We start from the raw sequence: 21,096 nt of genomic DNA, 5'->3' as shown, positions 1-21,096 counted from the left end.
CTGAATGCACTATACAGGAAGGGCAGCAGCGTCTACTTTGATCTGCTTGCTGATGGCCATTTTCTGTCCTACATTCATCTTGATACAAGCATCACACACAGTTCAGCCAATACTCGAGGCGCTCTGATAACACACACACACACTGCACAACATCTTGTGCGTGTTACAATCTCTACAGGATGCTGAGCACGACATTCCCGCACAGAGCTGGACGTGCCTCTTTCCTACCCGATCTGCTTCCTTTTACAGATTTATCTTAAGCGCCGAGGGAACTTCTTAATGAGGAGCGCACGAGGTTTATGTGTCATCGTCACGTCACGTCATCCGTGACCGCAAAAAGCTTTTATAAATGACGCCAAATGTGGATGCGGGTTGCAGCAGCAGCAGAAAGACATATTGTGTGGGAACCAGCCTACAGAAGACAAACGAATGCGTCAAATGAAAGTCACACACAAAGGCCTATTTACAGACATCAAACTACAGGGAGCAACCAAAACGTACAAACAGCAGCACATAGTGCCGTTCTAAAACTAAATAAGAGCACAGTCAGTCACCTTTAGTTGAACAAAGCACTGAGCTGATTGCCGCTGAAAGAAGCCTCTGTGTCAACGGAGAAAAAACCCGAGCAAGGTGAGGCTACGATCGATACTTTAGTGGAGTCACAGCGCACTTTGGCTGTCCTCGGAGGGCTCGCGCTGCCAGGTAAGAGTGTGAATGAGCCCGTTAGGAAAAGCATAAAAACAAAAAGGCTCAGGTCAGCCTGGGAGTCGGACTCATCGGGAGTGGGCATGAATCGATAATTCACAGCAAAATGATTTGATTTGGTCTCCTCAGCGACACACACGTTCACACACCAGGGATGTTTTTACATATCTTAATCCAAGAAGAAGCTTTTTAAATAGCTTTTACGCTGACTGCTCCAATCCTGGTCTTACTATAAATGTATTACAAGAGCCTCTTAGTCTTGAGTGGCGGCGAGACTGATTTACATACATTTATGGCCTTTGCATATTCTAACCTGTAGACCACACAAAGTCAGATCAACTGCTGAGCTGTGAAATGGAATTGAGTCAAGGAAAGGAAAAAAAAATAAAAATCCACGTGAGGGCTTGTTTAATTTGCTACAGGTGTCAAACAATTCAGGTTTCGGCTGAATGAAAGGTAGCGTTTGCAAAACATGGCACCTACTGATGAATGGCTTGGAGAAATTTCCTCTGGTGCTTCCTGACTCTGGCATGGTCCATCTTCCTCACCAGTTTGGTGTTTTTGTAGATGAGCCACGTCTCCCTGAGAACATTCGCAGCTGTATTTTTCACCTGAAGGGGGCCGAGGAAAACACAAGTTGAAGCGTAATCCGACGCGAGCGAGCATGCCGACGGAGGTGACTCACTCTTTTGGTGAGCTGGGTGTCCATCATAAAATTGTGAACGTGCTTTTCAGCTTTGGTTAACTCCAGCTTCTTTGCTACCACAGCCACCACCAAGGCCGTGCAGCCTGCACCCTGGCAAATAGGCAAAACCCAATTTTTTTTATTATTTTTTGTTACAAAGAGAAATTTTAATAATATATTCATTTTATTATATACGTATATTAGATATTTTTTAATATATATTTATTAATAATAGGCAAAACCCAGTTATTTGTATTTATTGTTTTGTATTTATGTAAGAGAAATGTTAATAATATATTTACTTTATTATATTATATACTTTTTAATGGATTAATATTAGCATTGCAGTAAAGTTGTTGGGGAGAATATTTTCCTCATAAAATACCATAAACCTAACAACTCTAAATACAACATATGGTATATGATCAAATCCATTAAATGGACTAATTGTTCATTCAGAGCAATGTCGGCTTCTAAATTTGTCCGAGAAGTTAAGGGAAAGCACTTTTCTATTCCCCAATGCCCAAAGCAAGATCTATAAAAGCATGCTCGGATGAGCTCGGTGTGGAAGAGCTTAAATCACCCAACACCTTTGGAATGAACGAGAACAGAGATTGGGAGCCAGTCCCTTGCTGTGACATCACAAATGTTGTTTTGGATGAGTGGGCAATATTTGCCACAGACTCCAAAAGCTTCTGATAAGTAAATCCATATTTTCTGTCGCCATCCTCTGCATACGTTTCTAAATTTCTCACCATAATGCCAGTCAGGAGGCAGACTCCTTTCCCACAGTACGTATTTGGAACCATGTCTCCGTATCCGATCGTAAGAAAGGTGATGGAGATCAACCACATGGCCCCGAGAAAGTTACTGTTGATGTCCTGGTTGTCATGGTACCTGCAAAAAAACATCCCGGTAAAATCAGAAAATAATTATTGGGGTGGGGTGCCCCAGAAGCCCCCCCTCTAGCGCCGCCAGTGGTTGCTGAATGCTAATTGAGATCTTGGATGCGTGGCGCTGATCTATTTTTGTGCCTTATCTATGTTTGATGCTGAGGGGCGCAGCATAGCGTGAGCATAAAAGGAAAAGGAAAATCCAGGCACCTCTCGCAAGCTCTCACGGTCCACGCCGCGATGATCCACAGCGAGATGGTGAAGACCAGCAGCACCGTCCCGGGACAGATGGTCATGAGGGTCTTCATAACAAAGCGAGTGTTAAAGTTAATTTTGTTGAGCGCCCCGATGCTCCGAGATGATGCGTCTGTGAAGAGCTTGCTGTGCAGCAACATGACGCGGGCGATGAGGTACAGTCGCAGGAACATGGGGATGGACAGGATGATGTCCACGTCAGCGTCCGTCTGGGATGGCGTGTAGGTGTAGGCCAGACGGGCGTTCCAGGTGAAGGTGTAGTTTCCCGGGATGGGATGGATGGTGCACACCAGGATTTCCAGGCAGATGAAAAAGATGCGCTCGTAGGTCATGGCTATCCTCCAGTCGTCGGCCGCGTTGTCCACCATAAATAACTGCGAGCACAGCAGCCAACGTTTTCATCATTGCCATGCACCAGGCAACAGGAAATCATTAAAACCTCTAAACAATATGTCACTAATGGCCTCGGGTCATTAAAGTACATTTCTCACCTCACATTACTCCAAGTCTCTTATTTCTGATTTGGGCCAAGACATTGAGCAGGAGACAATTGATTTAACACCCCCTGCCCAACATCCAACACAAACTCTCTTTCAGGTCCAAAGCTAAATTAGAAATTTTCTCGTCAGATAGTCTAACTCACACGAATAAAGTACATATTGATTTAATATCGACACGAGCGTATAAATGAATGAAAAAGAACACTAATGTATTACATAACAAATGGGAATCAAAAAGCCCATCGCCGAGAAATCGCGTGTCCGCTTGATGATCAATAAAACAGCTTACAGCATTTCACTCTGACAATCTGCAAGCCAATAAAAATGCAAGCCAACGCTAAGCAAAGGCAGCCATAAAAGAAATCTAAGATGAATAAAAAAATCTGCTTTTGAATAGATTCACTATTTAGAAATATGCTTTAAATCATTACAAGAATATTGCTCCTCTATTTTGTTTAGTTTAGCTAGCTGAATTTGGGTGAATGGACAACAATTCGGGCTCACATTCTCAAAAATGGACAATTTAGAGCAGGGACGGGCCACTCAATTCATTTTTGAAAATAAAATTCAGTGTAGCGTAGTTGTAATAACAGCGTTCACCACTAGATGGCAGACATCACTTAAGAATTCCTCCGCAAAGGCCAACAAAATAATTACAATCTGTCTACGACTTGCTCAAATATCGTGACCAAGTTAGTTCCATGTAACTTCCCAGCACAAATTGTAAATCCAAACCACGTCAGCTCATTTTTTATATTCATGTGAAAAGATTGAAAGCACTTTGGGCAGTGGCGTTTGCACTCAAAGTGCACCACCAGCACCTTTCCACCATTTATCTGCTTTCGTCTTTTATGCACAACCCAGCCAAGTGGGATAATGGTGCAACAGCGTGCACTTTCACTCAGTGACACGGCATCCCGCAATCAGGAACGGATAAAAGACTTGTCGTACAGCCACATTCGGACTTGTCGTACAGCCACAATCGCTTTTTCACGCCCCGTCGTGACAAATATTCCAGCATTTTTATTTACAATAATGTGAAAGGATCTAAAGCACTCGGGGGCAGTGGTGTTTGCATTCAAATGTATTCAATGCACCACAGGCGATTTTCTCTTTCTTCCACTTCTGTGATTTTTTTTTTTTTTTCTCCTCATCACTTGGACTCTGAATAAAACAAGAGGCGAGAAAGGTGCAACATTAGCAGTCAGCGTTTTCGAGTGGCACTGATGCAAACATCTGCTGCTGCCTCTGAGTGGACCGTGCCAATGACCACCAGTGACGTCATCTCTCGGGGGGGACTTGAATGTGGCTGTAATTTAACACCCTTTATCACTTCCCGAAAGACACACACACGGAGACCCCTCCTCTCTACTCTTCATTATTTTCAGTGCAATTCACAGCTTTCTATGAAGACAGAGTGTTGTCACCTCGAACTAATGGCAGCAGTCGGATCACGGTGCTCTCTTATCTCGTTTACACATTTTCCAGAAGTCTCCCAAACCTTCCACAACATTTGCCAAATAGATTTCCCCGTCTATTCCCATCGGAGGTGTCCTCCTCTGCCTTTATGTACAGCGTCAAATATTTCACTAGTTTAATTTCTGCCTCCAGGATAATTCATCTTTTTATCTATTTATTTTTTGCTGCATTATAATTTGAACAAATGACAAATATTTTTTTACTCAGCCCCCACTGTGCTTGTATTTTACTTCATTTATTTGATAAGGACATTGTAATTTACTATAGTTCAAAAACAGGTTACCGAACTGAAGTGGCGGACAAAGACTTTATAGCCTTTTGTTAATTTACAACTCCAGGCCCTAGTTGAGCCGAGTCGGGCTAAACAAATAAACTTAAACTGCATTGAGTTACGCAGCTTGTTACAATCGCACGTAAAATATGCTGAAAAGGGCTCAGAACAACAATGTCGACTATGCAGACACACCGATATTCATCATACTGCAAAGCTCACATCGGAACCTTGCCAGTAACTTTCCATTTAGACTAATTTGACGTTTCTCATTATGTAGGTGAAAGAAGTCCTGGAGGCCTAATGGGATCGGCGACCTAGATTGTAAATTTAGTAGTGATCCATGAAATTAAATTGCTGAATCGTCTTTTCTCCGCAATGTGATATTACAATCTCTTTTTTCACCATTTTCAAACCAAGGACAAAAAAAAAAAAAAAATCACTCAGTGTAATGCCGCTTTCCTTCCACATGACATAACTGGCTCCGCCTATTTTGCCTCAACTCACGTCAAAGGTTGCTTTGTATGAATACAACCAGAACAGAGCAAGCTACAAGTTCCCCGGAGTGGCCCCACAAAGGCAGCCCGACTCATCTATAATTATTTAAAAGCCACAATCCGTTTCCCCTAAACACATGAAGACACGTCAATTAAATTTTCAGTGGCCGTTGTTCATATCAGCAGAGTGACACCGAGCTCTTTTGACAAGCAGACATCTGTCAGAGAAGTGTGTAACCCTAACCTGCTCGGCCGCTCGGGTGTAATGTAGACACACAAACACACGAATGGCGGGCGGTCGGCCGGCCTCCCGTTTCCCGCCTCCTACTTACTTACTTGACGCTCACTAAATGCACTGTTTTCTGTGCGGCTCAAGCTGCGTTTTATTTTACATTTTAAACTACACACATCCCTGTGTGAAACGTTTACAGAGCTTGTTACCTCAAAACAATGTAATTAAACATTTAGACCCCGGTTGCAGAAGGAGAGCCTACTTGGTGGCGGAAAGCAATTAGGGTAATGGTTGACCTGAAATACAACACTCAAGGGCCCTTCATCACGGAGTATTCAAAGATGGCACGAGAACAGCAGTTATGACACAAAGCGTGGAGTCAAAGAGTCAAAATTTGTTGAGGATTATAATTCAAGCAAAGCTTTCGAAACAATTGTACGGGATTTGAATTTGAGTTTAAACGAGGTCCATTTACTGTTATGTGTGTTCTAAAGCAATGTTATTGTTGAAGACTAACCAGGTAACTATTTCATTTAGCATGTCACCCTTTGTATAATATTAAATTCTAATGAGACCCTCTGGAAAAATCTGTTGTAGGAAACACGGAGGAATCTCTTATTTATGTTTTTGTTGACAGGCTGGAAGAAACTGCACACGTCAACAGAATAATTAATAAGGTCTCCTTTTTTTCAAATTGTGTTTGCTTGCCTGTTACGGTGTAGTTGATGTAAAAAGCATCAACGTGAGCGAGAGAAAGACAAATGATTGTTTTCAAGCTGCGATGAACATTTGTGCAAAGACCATATGCCATTTTTAGATGCTCCAGTGTTGATTAATCGAAAGGGCCAGTCTACACATTATAAAAAAAAAAAAAAAAAAAAACATCTGCCAGCAAATTACTTTTTGCGTCATCATACTTTGAAAAAGGAAAAACAAACGTTAAGAAAAGCAGCATTTTACAGAAATATCGTCGCTGTGCCCAATGGTGCAAGGAACGAATCCAATTTATTTGAAGACAAAGAAAGTGAGTAAATAGCGCATGATTTTTGTCGTTCCCAATGGATTAACCTCTTTTCTCCCCCTTATTATCCTTTTAGCTTCAAAGACAAGACACTCGTGTTTGGCTCTTTTGTAACACACAATTGGATCCGATAACCTTCACCCGGCAGTTGAGCTAAGGACGGATTGGACATGTGCTCAAAACGAGCACGCTAATCTCGTGCCACGCACAATTGAAATACAAAGACAGGCTGCATTCTAGTTTAGTGAGAAAGTTTTTGGTTGCCTTAGTGACCCGCTCACCAGTTCTGCTAGCTGGGCTGGTTACCACCTTCACCACGCTCAATATAACTAATGGAGTCCAGCTCAATATTTAATTTGTGTAATGTCGATTGGGAAACATATATCTTGCCATCCAGAATGAAATCGCTCAATTTCATTAGCAAACTTAAGTTGAGAGGTTGGGCCCAATTAGACATTAATGCAATGCTTTATTTATGATATCAAAGCCAGCCACTAAGAGGGCCACTTTGCTGTGTAAATCTGAAAGTGTCGCAGGTACGTCCGTACGTTCCCACTTGATTTTCTTTTCTTCCATTTTGAAATCAAGTTTCATGCATGCAAATAAAGTCTTTTTAATCAAGCAAAGTAAGCGCTTGAGTAAATCTCTCTTCCTTGATGCACGGTTGAGGTAAACCCAAATGCCCCGCGTGTTCACATTGCCATGCAGAGCACGCTTTAGACGAGGATGCCTGTCATCAATAAATTATCTTAAGGGTCCCGGTAAAGAAGTATGTCTTCTCCAAAAGCTTGTATGTTCGGAGAAAAACATTGAGGTCAGCAGCCAGTCGGGTCACCTGACTAGCACAATTTCCAAAAATATAAAAGAAAGAAGAGGAACAAATTTGCTCTAAAAACTAAAACTAACTGAATAAAAAAAAAAAAAGTCAAAAAACTAACAATAATCACAAATCCAAAAGTGACAAACACCCCTATGACAAATAAAATTCCCTTTGTTGACTGTTTTGTTTTGTCAAACTAACTTTAATACTATGCAAATTTGAAACAGACATCAAGGACACACAAGCCCCCAAAAGAATTTAGCTTAAGTCCACATCTAGGAAACTCAGCAGAACCATCACCACAAAGCATCTCAACGTTAGTCTCAACAAAATGGCCCTTGGGCAAAAGAAAAAAAATACCTCTTTGACGTGAGCGTTAAAAAAGAAAAAACGTGAACATATTAATTTCCCTCCCTCCTGGGGATGAAGGTGAACCCGGCGACCATCTCAAAGCAGGATGACGCCTGCCCGCTGACAATGACAAATCAAAGTCGGGGGTGGGGGTGGGCAACACAATCTCCATCGGTACGCTAAGTCGCTGGCTGCCAACACAGCAACCGCAGCGAAAGTAAAAAGTCTAAAAATTCCTCTGGCGTATGGCCATGTGTCAACGAGAGGTATCAAGGCAACTTCATCATCTGCTAACACTTCAAGGAGGACTAAAAATAGTCTGAACATCAGCAGTGAGGATCTCACATGAAAGCCATTGGAGATGACGAGACCAATCTAGTTCACGGACACCCCGCCTCACTTTTTCGGGGATAATACACAGGCCTCTGGAGGCCACCTGAGCACGGCAAATGTTCCTAAACTAATTCCCGTGACAGCAGGTAGGCATCTATTCCTGTCCGACGTGACCTTTTTCAGCGAGAAAACCAAAAACATTTCACGTTGTTAGGAGACGGAGAAACGATCGGGCGTAATATTTACCGAGCTTGACAAGTGAATCAGTTTTAAGGAGCTGGGAGTGGTAAAGGGAACATTTCATAGTGCCGACTTATTATGTGACAGACATCTGTGAATACACAGGGACGTGCATGCATAATGGATTTCATTGCGGGGGGGGGGGGGGGGGGGGGCAACATCTCGGCAGGCCTACAATTACCGTTTCATAAAACAGCAACACTGGAGTGTATTCAAAAAACAAAATGTGGCTTGGTGCAACCTATTGACTGTGAATACAGATGACACCTAATGTAGAGCCTGCTATAAAGTTATAAATATTATAAAATACAAAATAATTATTTTAAATACAAGCGACCTTCTGGTTTTTTTTTTTTTTAGATACTATGGAAATGAAGCTTCAAATTTGCTTCATGCCCCAGATGTATTTTTGGCGCCTCTAGATGGTGCTGTTGGTTTAAAAAATGAGTTTGAGAAATGGCAAGTCAATGTCGAAGAAGAGTGCCATCTAGAAGACTCAATAAACACAACAACTGGTTCATGAACCATCATGAAGCTTCATTTTTCCCATCACTAAGATACCTCAAACATAATAATAATACACTTCATTTTTGGAAACCAATTTCCAACGTGTTATTTGTTTTCTGCGTAGGAAATGATTTAAAAAAATGTGTAGCATCTTCACATTCACTCATAAAGAAACTTTAATCTCTCGTGTCTGTCTGAGAGGTATTTCAGTTTTTTTATTGGCGTCTTAAATATTCCACCAACGAGGCTGTCTTTATTTATTACCCGTACGTGAGCAGGATTATGTAAAACCACTTTGCCTAATCTTTGCAGGTCAAAGGACAACCACATTAAACTTGCTGTGGCTTTAAAATAGAGATCGGGGATTTGGGATGTTTACTTTAGTTAACATTGCATGACAGAGCAGTTCCTAACATATTTCCCTAAAAGTAAATAATTCATGAATCTTAATTGCAAATTCAAAAGCAGGGAGTTTGAATCTACATATGAACGACCCCATGTTGAAACTGAGGCAAATGAAGACTCTTGTGGAAATTGTAAAAATGCACAGGAGTGCCTGTCTATGTTTATCACGCCACTTTCAGTATCACCGCAAAACCAAGCGCTCACTATTAACATCCAAGACTATCAAATAGTCTGAATTCACATGCACTCAAAGTGTTTATGGGAAGTGGAGCCAATAAATGGGCGCTGAGGCACGGCCAACAATTCAAGCCATCAGTATGCTAGCAATGAAGAATGCATAGCGCCACCACGTCAATCACAAATAAATCTCGACTTGACACGAAGATGGAAAAGTTGATGCATCTCATTGGGAATAGAATAATTTACACATATAAGTTAGAAAGGCTGAAAGGATGCAAACAATGATACTTTTAAATCTCTAATTCATAAATGGCTACAGGATTGAATGGAAGCACTTTAGAGACGTATTGAAATATGGTAATGTGCATTTCTATCAGCCCTCATAAAAGAAAGGCCCACAATGAGACATTTTACTGTTGGGCCATTCCAATGACAGATATTCCCCAGAGACTTGTAAATTAAAAAAAATACAAGGCTAGCACAAAAATATGATAATCTGAATTGAGTATTGGACTGTTAAGCAAACACGTCTGGAAACTGTGACTGCATTCAAGTAGTTTCCCTTTCAAGTGAATTAAAAAGAGGCACATGTGAAAGCTACATAGATTCTCAGCGCAGAATGTGTCACTATTGATTTTGTGGCTGTTTGACAAAGACGCAAGTGCTGCGGCTTAGGATGAACTGTTGTGGCGGGTTTTTTTTTCCTGGGCAAGGTCATTAAACTGTCCAAGCGTTTGGGGGAACTTTTGCATGATGGTGGTGGTGTGGCTGTGTGGCTATGCACTAAACACATTAAATTCTTAAATCATACAACGTTGCCGGATGCATCATTCATCCCTTCATCTTTTTCCCCATTACATGTAATTATCTCAGTGCCTAGACGCGACTATTTCTACGCAGTCATTGAAAAGTGAACTAACTGCTGAGCCCATTTGAACTTGCTAATCAAAACAGCAGCACCGAGTGAAGTAAACAGTCTCTGAATAATTAGTGTGGAGAATGAGTGCACGGTGTGAACGTTAAAGAAAAAACGATGCTTGTAATGTGGAAATGCAGTCATTTGTGACAATTAGCATTCCAGTGCTCTTACATGGTCGCACTCCAAAATGTGTCCATGTTTATGGGCTACACAACTTTTATAAATACATGAGCCTTCACCATTTCTAAAAATAACCTCCTTTTTAAACAATCAGTTATAATGATCCCATATTAACCAACTTTAGCCACATCAACATGTATAAGAGTGGAGAAAAAAAATACACAGACCAAAATGCAAGGTGTGTTTCATTACCTGGATCTCTCTCGCATGGTAGATGATAATCAGTCCCAGGAGAATGATTGTAGAAAGGCTTATCAGGCATTTTAGAGCTAATGAATACAGGGACTCCTGGAAGAGAGCGACAACACTAAAACCAAAGACAACTTTGTGGCATAAAGAGAGAAACATCACACTATTACGGTACACGGCTGGCTAAATAAAAATGACGGCTGATTAGGAAAGTGCTTGCTCCGAGGGACAACAAGTCCATTAACGGGTCATCAACCTCAAAGACACTGCTTGTGAACCTTTGGATTTTATTTTAGCAACTCAGTATACATCTCTGGACACTGAGTTACCTTGGAGCCCAATAATGAGGATTTGAGGGACACAACACATGCTTAAATTACTCCTATGCTTGTCTGTGTACTTGTTAAGATCTAAAAAAAAAAAAGTTGGCAACATTTCAAGATACCCACCTTTCCATAGGCTCCCCAGGAGAGTTCAGTTTCTATTACCATTACAACGATCCCAAACATCCCAAAGATTAGAGCATAGTCGCTGAGTCGCTTCCTCTTCTCAAACAAGGCCCTCCTGTGGCCGAGCTTCTCTCCAATGTTCTGGTTCTTCTTCTTGCCCGATTTCCCCCCGCCGTGGCCGCAGCCCCCGCTTCCGTCCCCGGACGCGTACGGCATGAGCGCGGCCGAGTGGTTCTCCGGCTTGGAGCTTGCCAAGGTGTCCGACGCGTCCGCCGCCGAGAGGGGCTGCAGGGGCTGCGACTCGGAATCGAACTCGTGCACGTTCCTGCGGGACGAGCTCAAGTGAGTGAGCGGCCGCATGACGCCGCCGTTGTATCTGCAGCTGCTCATGGCTGTCTCATGGTGGGGGGCGTTCGCGTGGCTGGCCCCGGGATGCTGCGGATGCTGCTGACGACGAGGAAGAGGAGGAGGGGGATGCCTGGAGGAAGTAGCATGACTAGAGGGAGTCGGGTCGCGGACGCCTCGCCTGGAAGATTTTTCCGAAGATGTCCTCAAAGTTACCGCGGTGTGCGTCGGCGACGTCCCGCGGAGTACGCAGCTCTCCCGGCCATGGCAGGTGCAGCAGTCGGTGCAAGTGCAGGTGGAGCGCGAAGGCTGTCTGCAGGGGTGCCGGTGGCACTGACTCGGATCCAACTGCTGCTCTCGATTGAAATGGTTCCGCAGCTGCAACGGGCTTCCCATGTCACAGTTCCTTTTTTTTTTTTTAAAGCAGCAGCAGCAGTCTGCCTACCACTGAGCATCCGGCAAAGGGTGGTGTGCTATTCGGACCAGGACAGCCATGTCGGCTCTTGTAGGAGACCATAGCAGATTCGACCAAAACAACTAAATGCTACTACGTCATAAAACGCTTGCTGCCACGGGTTAACTGACTCTGCCTTGTGTACCAGGTCGTACATATATAAATTAAGTATAGTTGTGTTCTGACCCCCCCAACCCATCTAAAATACCCCAAACGTGTGCCCAACAATATGATGTGTCCTTAAAGTCATTTTACAGCTTTAACAACAATGTAGAATAGGGTTAAGATGTTGGTTCTTGGCAACTTTAGTTTATATTATCTATAAATAAATCAGGCAAGCACAACATCACTCATATCAATAAAACCTTTTGTTTTGTCATTGCGACTCCAAACCATGTTTGTTTTCGTTTGCTAGTGCCTGCATTCTTTATCCATCTAGCTCTAAAGATATCTATTACATAACCATCGATCTTTCTATATCACTTGTGTGTCCATCTTTCAATCGACCAACCCATGTATTTATCTAGCCATCTGTTCATCTATGAAATATTAATTTATCCATCTAAGAAATGTATCAATGAAATATTTATCCATGATTTATTCACGCCATTCCTGCTATCCCCTCCAAACTTGTTAAAAAAACAAAAAACAGGTACATTTGTTTCCACTACCAGCTACTGTATTTTATCGATATTACACATCTAAACACATCCTATCTTTTCGCACCGATATCACCCATCAAGGACTCATAAATTCCACACGCGTGCACATTTATTGGCCACAAGGCGCTCGCCTCCCTCCGGTCCAGCCTCTTTTATGAGTTAAACCGCGGCGACTTGATTCATTTGATTGGCTGCTGGCCACGTGAGCGGCCGTATGCCCGGGGCCATTAGTATTCTCCGACCCCCGGAATCGCTTGACCGCTGCAGCCCTTTGCATCAAGCGAAGTTGCGCTCATGTCGATCACACTATTTACGGTTGCATTTTGTGCCTCTTTAGTTATGTTGCCCCACTAAAGTTGCTTCCACGTTTACTAAGCGTGTATGTGAACGAACTTCTCACACACTCGCTCATTGAACACGAAGCGCCCTTTCATAAAACAGTCCCTCTGCACACCATCGCATTGCGCACTTACTCCTGATTGGCTGGATCCGCGTGACACGTGACACCGCCTCCCACCTTCTCTGCGTGTGTGGATCCATCCATCTATTAAAAATCCCTGTGATAGACAAGACTATCATTAGTCAATTTAGTATACATTCTATAATTAAGCTATAAGGCAGATTTGCTCAGACAGGGAAAAATTCTATATTTCAAATAGATATCATGATATTTATGATTAACTTCCTAAGTGGCGGTACGTTCCTGTAATAAGATCCCAGCCACCATGTCTAGTTAGTGCAGTCTATGTAGTGTTAATGATCCAAGAAGCTATATTGCAGAGGGGCACTGGAGAGTTAACTTTTATTTGGGGTTATAAATAAAGGGTTTGTGTTTCAGAGCTGGAGCCTATCATTGTTCCATTGGCTGTAAAATGTTATGAAAGATGGAATATCCCACCACCCCAGAAACAATCATTCCAGAGTCAGCTCTGCTTTAGTCCTCTTATGTTTTGATCATACATGCTGAGAGCGAAATTACTTTGAGACAAGGAAGAAAAAGTTAGCAGCTTGCTTAGTTTATTCCTGACGGTATTAAGTTTGACCTCAAGACAGGCTTTCTGTGAGTTGCTCGCTCCGTTCCAAAGCACTTTTGCAAGCACTTCATCACTTCAAGACGTTTGTTCATTAGTCTTTTGAAACACACTGATGGGAAAATTCAAATAACGGCACTCGAGCCTAATAAATCATGTTCTGTCGTTCTTTTTAACCTACACGATCAATTGGTCACCTCTGCATTAAATGTGAGCAATCCAAGAAAAGAACAATATGTGGAGCCACCAGGTGCCAGGACAGATCATTTATTCTGTTTTCTGATTTTTGGGCAATTATTCCTCGCCTTTCGTCCTATCCTCATTAAAGAACGGAGGGAATGTTTAACAGCATTTTCCAAATAATTTTTGGGCTTTGTATCTTTTTGCAAACCCACGTAAAATACACTTGGCCCCCCAATCCCCTCCTAAAGAAAAAAAATTCTAGCTCCGCCAGCGCATTTGCCAAATTCTCTACAGATCTATAAAGTCACCAGGTCAAATTCTGAGGCTGTTATTGGTAGAAGAAATGTAGGTTGCTTAGAAGGAAAAGAAAAAAACTCATGATGAAGAGAAAAATAATTACTTTGATTAGTTATGCACAGAACTTTTCTTTAGCTTCAGCCCAAGGCGTTGGAGGAAAGGGATGATTAAAACTACAGATGTGAGTCTGGATGTGAGGTTCAGAATCGCTATTAAGATTAAGAGCATCAATTAAACACCAGACGCCACAGAGAAGGAGCGCATATTAGCGAGAGAGTGATTATAAAGTTCATTACTTCACAATACTTCTTTGACGTTTGTCTACAAACTCTGATGACCGACTTATCGGCGGGAGGGTCACCCCTGTCAAATTTGTTCTTGCTTTTTGGTTTTTAATGAGACATTTAACGTTTGGCTGACAGACCATGAAAGTGTCACTGGGGACTTAGTGAAACCGTGTGACAATGTCCTTATGTTTAACACCTGCAGAAACTGGAAAAAAAAAACTGCAGACTTGAATCAAATTGATCATGGAATGAACTTTCCGGACTTTGATGAAACCTCCACTGGCTCCCCAGTCTTGCCCGGTTGGTCACATGGGCATAGGACACCAGGGAGGAATGACAAAATGTATCTTGCCCAACAACAACATCCTCTCACACTTCATCTCCACGTACCTGACATCCAGCCAAGTTTTAGTCACGTTGCAACTGACATAACGGCCATTTACGTTGAGCAGGAGATTTACGGTCAATCTGCCTCAAATGTCCCGCTCAAGGCCATGATGGGACCATGCGGGATTTGGATTCACAGGTTTATATCCTCTGTCAGAATGATATACGGCTGATGTGTTGGTACATTCTAATTTGCAAGAAGAGGTGTTGGCAGAGATTGGGCACCGTCGAAGAGATAGATGCTCAAACCTCACCTTAAAATTGAACTTGGTTTTTTATGCGACCATAAATGTTTTCACAATTATTATGTACTGGAACCTTTACTCACAATCTAGGCAAGGTTTTAAAATAACATGTAAAACTCTGCAAAGTGCCTGATACTGAAATAAAAAAAAAAAAGAACTTTAACCTCTTTACAAAGCTTAATGCTAACAAATAATGTAAAATGCCATTGAAGGGCTAACAAATAGCATTGGTATTGTGATGTCATAAGAGATACTAGAACACAAATGGTGTAGCAACACATGAAAACTGGTAAGACAACAATACTCAAAGAAATGCATTCTTTATCCTCAGCAAAGCATGACTAATTACCTATTAGCGCTTTACCGAGGACACTATATCCATCTGTGTGTAATATACTGCCCTCTGGTGGGCAAGGCAAATAAAAACATCTGCACCATTTATTGCCGGACATTTGCTCTATGGTATAATTCCACACTTTGAGAATCTGGACCCACAACTTTTTACTTATCTACTAGCCATTTCTTTGAGTCATGTCACTCATCCCTGAGATTGAAAACTCTTTATGGGTTTAATCATTACCTCAGACCTGGAGGGGGCAATGGGGACAGGACAGATTGCAGTCGTTTTCTCCAAACGCCAGAGGTGCTTCTTGGCCACTGACTTGAAATACATTGCACCAGGGAGAGTGTAAAACAGCATCGTGCGTTACATATCAGCACTGTTTAGCAGTAAACACATTTTGATGCAGTCACATTTTATTTCGAGGGCCCAGAAACATCGGCTTCACTTGATAACGTAAGAGAGCCCACTTTTACCTGCTTTAAAAGTGCATGCTCGGCAGAGCGTGGAGCTTCGAGATGGCTTCGGCCGCGCCGGTTACGGGTGTATGGGGAGCATTTAAGACAGCTCATCATTTTGTATGTGGGCGGCTTTTATTAAATATGCCAACTGTTTCAAATTTACCTGCATGTGACAGCACATGGACCATTTCATTTATAAAGGCCAGATTCTTCGAGTGATTCTTCGACTGAAAGATGATCCTCGGGGTTTAAGTCATTCTTCCAGAGGGCGACAATGGTTAAATATAAAACCGGTTAAGTATTCAAGATCGCAAATATTTGTTTGTCTGTCTGTCTGTCCAACACAATTCATGACAGGAAATGGAATGATACGCACTAAACAGTTGGGTCAGCTAATTTTGGTTTAAAAAAAAAAAAAAAAAAGACCCAACAAACAAGGTTTTAGGTTGTTTTGTACAAAACCACCAACTTTTTGGGGGTTGTTAGTTGTGCAAAACAAACAGTTTTACATTACTGTCCCAAATGTACAAACTGATTTAAAAAAGGTTTCATAAGTAAATTCATATATATATATATGTAAATAGAGGCCCAAAGAAAGTGTCAAAGATTTGTCTGTGAGGAGCTTCATCCCCACAGGTTGAGTTTTTGAACACTCCCACTCGCGCTTGCCAAGACGCCTCTGGAAGAAGAACGTTTAAAGCGTTTAACCTAATCTTTGCGCAAACATGATTGGCACACAAGTAACGCAAGCGCACACACACACACACGAGTCATAGAACTCTTTAGCTGGTGTTAATCATTTCAGGCCAACGTTATGAGTGAGAAACACCAGATTAGCATGTCAGTGATTCATCACGTTGCCCATGAACAGACCAGCAATGCTCCAGCACCTATCACTCCTGGTAGGGCTCAATTGTATTTTCCTTTAAGATCATTTTGCATTCAGATTTAAAATTAATACTACCGTGCTTTTTCCTCACAGCTGAACTGTCCTCTTGTCATCGTTGCCATTTTCATCTCGGGCATCGGTGGGACATTTCAATACGGATTTGGAATATCTGTAGTGACTGCCCCTTCCGCTGTAAGTATATATATAAAAAAAAAAAAACTTAACTTAAATCAATAAATTAAGAACCACTTTGCCCAACTTATAATCAAAGTTCATCTTGTTTTTTCAGTCAGAAAATGTTTATTTGTGCTAATTTCAGTACATCAAGCAGCTGATTAACCAAACATGCATACAGAGGTACAACGTCTACTTACAAGATTGGCAGGTCTCGCTCATATGGTCCTTTATTGTTTCCATTTTCTGCATTGGCGGCTTGCTGGGCTCGTTCTTGGCACCTCCATGCCTCTCGATGGTTGGCAGGTTAGTGTGCAAATAAAGGCTTCTCTTTCCCTATTACATTTGGCATACATGCAGGTTTCTGTTTTCCCATCAGGAGAAAATGTCTTTTGTTAAACAATTTTGTGGCTATAATTGGAGCGCTGTTGATGCTCTTGAGCCAAAAAGCCATGTCCTTTGAGTTGATTATGGTAGGACGACTTCTGCACGGTGTCAATTCAGGTGAGACTAGGAAGCAACATTTTTTTTTAATATTTGGTTAATTTTTAACTCAGGATGAGCTCCTAAAATGCTTCTTTTGGCTACTTGCAGGAATCAATATGTCTGTTCACACCTTGTACATTATTGAATGCAGTCCGAAGATGCTGAAAGCGATGGTGGGCGTGACCGTTGCCACCTTCGTCGGCTTAGGGAAGTTCACTGGTCAGGTTTTGGGGCTCAGGTGAGAATATTGTGGAACAAATTGTACTGTCATAATCCAATATTTATGAGCAAATGATCACCATAGTGGCCAAAATCTGCAGTGGATGTAAAAGGTCTGCCTACCCCTCTTGAGATGGCAAAAGAAAAACAAAATCCACCACTGTGACCTGTATCCTATAAACCTAATTATATAAAAAAAAAAAGGAATAAAAGTTTTGAAAGGGGTGAACCGCTAAGCTGTGTTTACACAAGAGTCCACACCCTCGCAATTAAAGGTGTGGCTTTGTTCAGAATTAACTACAGGGCTCGAAGCTTATTTTTTGCCCAAGTTGCCCTCGGGCAAGTTAGAGAAAATTTTACTTGCCCGAAACAAAATTTTACTTGCCCGAATTTTTTTGGAGTGGATTTTTACTTGCCCGACACATTTTTGCAATAAAAAAGACAACACTATAAGTTTTGCCTTCGTATGCCTTCGTATCCGCCAACCGGAAAAAAGCTCTGCTGGTGCGCAGGCGCAGAAGAGCCAGGGACGGGTAAGGGAGCATGCATTTAATTACGAAGCGCTTTGCCGTTATCAATGTATTGCAGACTTACGAGAAACTAACCGCTCCCTAGAAAACAAAATGTCGGACCAGAAGCGGCAGATGTTGCGAGAAATTATGCACAAAATCGTCTTTTTACAGCTTGAAAACATGGTATTATGGCAGGGCAAGTTCGGGCAAGTGAGGAAAAAATTCTACTTGCCCGTCTGCCATCGCTACTTGCCCCGGGCAATCGGGCAATCGTTAGTTTCGAGCCCTGAACTAAGATCATTCAAATTTATTGGCAATCAGTCCGCGCATACCTGCCTGGCTCTTCTCTTGAACCTAAACGAACCTGAAGCCTGACTAGTTTTTGTATAAACACCAAGGTTGTTACTAGGGATGCACCGAAAATTCGGCCAGCGAAATTTTTCGGCCGAAAATGACCCAAAAGTGCAGTTCGATTCAATTCCTTTTGGTGCTAATTCATGGACACTCTCCTTGCAGTGAGTTACTTGGCACAGAGGATAGATGGCCCTGGCTGCTCGGCTTCATCGGCTTCACTGCGCTCTTTCAGCTGGTCACCCTCCCCTTCCTGCCGGAGTCGCCCAAATATCTACTGCTGAGCCAAGGAGACCGGCTAGCTTGCGAGAAAGGTGCGAGCACACGTTGAAAATAACGTACTAACAAGTCACACCTTGGTCCTGCTGTTTAGCTTTGACAAGGCTTTGGGGTAACAAGGACCACAGCATGGAGGTGGAGGAGATGCTGGAAGAGAAAGCCGCTCTCCAGAACATCCAAAGTCGCTCTGTGATGGAGCTGTTTCAGGAAAGAAGTGTTCGCCCGCAGCTGGCAACTGTCTGCGTGACCTTCATCGCGCTGCAACTTTGTGGCCTCAACGCAGTGAGTCCCACCACATAAAGAACTCAAGAGCAGTCTTTTTACACTATATATGCTAAGATAACATTGATGACTTTCTGGCCACTTTGGTAGGCTAAAAATGAGGAACACTAGTCAAGAAATGCTGTGGACTTATTGTGGTCTTCATTGTTTAAATGCTGATCCATTTCAAGCAATCATTAAAGGGGAGGTTACTGTCAATGGTTAACATGGCTAATCTTTCTAGATATGTTACCTACAATTTGAAAACTTTTTTTTTGCATCGTGGTCTATATGAACACTTGTAAATAAACATATATTGTTACGCTTCACTGCAGGTGAACTTCTATTCATACGAAGTGTTTCGTGCCGCAGGCATTGCTGAAAACCAGCTCCGTTTTGCCACTTTGGGAATGGGGTCATGTGAAATGATGTTCTCGCTTGTGTCCGTAAGTGCCATTTCATTACGGAACCGAGAAGCAGCATTATAGCCCCACCTAGTGGTAGTTTCTCACTGTGTAATCATTTTTGTACTACAATACTTTGCCTTGTTCTATGCCTACACTGCAGTTCATGATCATTGAGAATACAGGAAACAAAGTGCTCCTCTACACAGGATTTATGAGCATGTCTGTTATACTCACCCTCCTCACCATCACTCTCTATCTGCAGGTGAGCCGCACTAAAATCCGGATTTCTGCATCTTAAGAAGCTCCAACTGACACTTATGTCTTTGTTTCTCACCTAGCATCAAATCTCCTGGATGGCATATTGCAGCATGGCCCTCATTTACTTGTTCCTCTCTGCATTTTCCATTGGGCCAGGTAAGCTAAAAAGAAGAAAAAAAAAAAATCAAGAAAAAGAAACAATCGAGCAAGTGTAAAATGACATGCCATTTTTAGACAGTTCCATTTAGATAAAAGTAGTGCTTTGTCACCATCTTGTGGCATTTTTGTTTCACGGAACTAAGTTGAAGGGCACTAAGGGCTTTCATTTGGACAAAAAATAGTACTTTGCCACCATCTTGTGGCATTTTAGTTTCACGGAACTAAGTTGAGGGGAGTTGAGTTTTTTTATTTAGACAAAAGTAGTGCTTTGAGGGTTTTGCAAGCAATTACAAACCTTTTTAGGGGAGTAAACCTCTGCTATCGCAACAGGGCTCGGGTCCCACTGTTTTATTGGCCATGTTTATGGGGTTACCAGACGAGGCGTTTTTGTCGTGTTTGTGGAATGAGCAGCCACGTCGGCCATGTTTGTTGACTGCACTTAACAGAATAGTGCAGTGTGCTGCCGCCAAGATTATTATTATCCTGTTTAAATTCTTGCTCCATAGGCGGAGTAATACCTCCGATACCAGGGAGCATTTTCACTCAGGCATTCACACTGAGCGCCTACGGTGTCGCCTCCACCTTGAACTGGACGGGTATGTTTATAGTGGGGATGGTCTTCCCAATCATAGTGGTGAGCTCATTCATATCTTCATCATGTAAATGCAGAAACCTGAGGTCGGGATCAAAAACTCACGTACAATGCATTCGCTTTCATTCCAGGAGTATCTCCATGCCTTCTGCTTTCTCATATTCTTGTTTGTGTCCTTGACTACCGGACTGTACGTGTACTTCAGCGTGCCCGAGATGAGGAATAAAACCGCTCTGGAGATCGCTGATGACTTTGAACGGATCCGCAGCAAATCTGGAAGGTTGAAGGAGGGGAAAAGGCATGAGCAACTACGTGATGACTGTAAAAGTTGCGAGACCAAGTTTTAGCTGTAGTTGTGAAGTTTGTTTTGTTTTTTAAAGTATTTTTTTTTTTAAATTACAAATGTTACATATCTACTCATGTACTAAAGCAGATGATGTTTAATTAATCAGGATGCAACTTTTTTTCAAGTAAGGATTTAGCATCATTTACGTGTTGAATGTTTTTATATAATTTTACGAATATTTTTAAATCTTATTTGAAGTGCACTTGGTTTTTATTTTTTCAATGTTTTATTGTCTATGATTTAACATGATTGCTTTTTTTTTTCTCTTTTAGAACAACTTTCAACCAATTGATGAAATAACTTTTTAATTTAAAATTTTCATCGTGAGAACACGAGGTTACATATGTTTACTTGTCCTGT

General features: G+C 42.0%; 2 protein-coding genes across 2 annotated transcripts in view; one reads left to right on the top strand and one right to left on the bottom strand.

Annotated features, from left to right (window-relative positions):
- Positions 1–18,635, bottom strand: part of kcnn2 (potassium calcium-activated channel subfamily N member 2) — a 25,839-nt gene extending 7,204 nt beyond the window's left edge. The window contains exons 1-9 of the mRNA XM_061292724.1: positions 17,067–18,635; positions 16,768–16,882; positions 15,583–15,663; positions 11,112–13,129; positions 10,666–10,761; positions 2,494–2,912; positions 2,146–2,287; positions 1,391–1,501; positions 1,189–1,316 (exon numbers count right to left, since the gene is read on the bottom strand). Of these exons, the coding sequence (XP_061148708.1) occupies positions 1,189–1,316; positions 1,391–1,501; positions 2,146–2,287; positions 2,494–2,912; positions 10,666–10,761; positions 11,112–11,852 (1,637 nt within the window). The 5' untranslated portion in view covers positions 11,853–13,129; positions 15,583–15,663; positions 16,768–16,882; positions 17,067–18,635. The remainder of the gene's footprint in view (positions 1–1,188; positions 1,317–1,390; positions 1,502–2,145; positions 2,288–2,493; positions 2,913–10,665; positions 10,762–11,111; positions 13,130–15,582; positions 15,664–16,767; positions 16,883–17,066) is intronic.
- slc2a11l (solute carrier family 2 member 11, like) lies at positions 16,545–21,096 on the top strand. Its single transcript, XM_061292818.1, has 12 exons — positions 16,545–16,705; positions 16,786–16,884; positions 17,012–17,172; positions 17,246–17,370; positions 17,461–17,590; positions 18,600–18,748; positions 18,808–18,995; positions 19,310–19,420; positions 19,542–19,643; positions 19,720–19,795; positions 20,305–20,432; positions 20,522–21,096. The coding sequence occupies exons 1-12, from the start codon at positions 16,667–16,669 to the stop codon at positions 20,735–20,737; spliced, it is 1,524 nt and encodes a 507-aa protein (XP_061148802.1). The 5' UTR covers positions 16,545–16,666; the 3' UTR covers positions 20,738–21,096.

The sequence above is a fragment of the Syngnathus typhle genome, linkage group LG12 (genome assembly GCF_033458585.1).
Source record: "Syngnathus typhle isolate RoL2023-S1 ecotype Sweden linkage group LG12, RoL_Styp_1.0, whole genome shotgun sequence".
Classification (NCBI taxonomy): domain Eukaryota; kingdom Metazoa; phylum Chordata; class Actinopteri; order Syngnathiformes; family Syngnathidae; genus Syngnathus; species Syngnathus typhle.
Note: the sequence above shows the minus strand (reverse complement) of the source record. Positions and strands in the feature narration are given on the sequence as shown.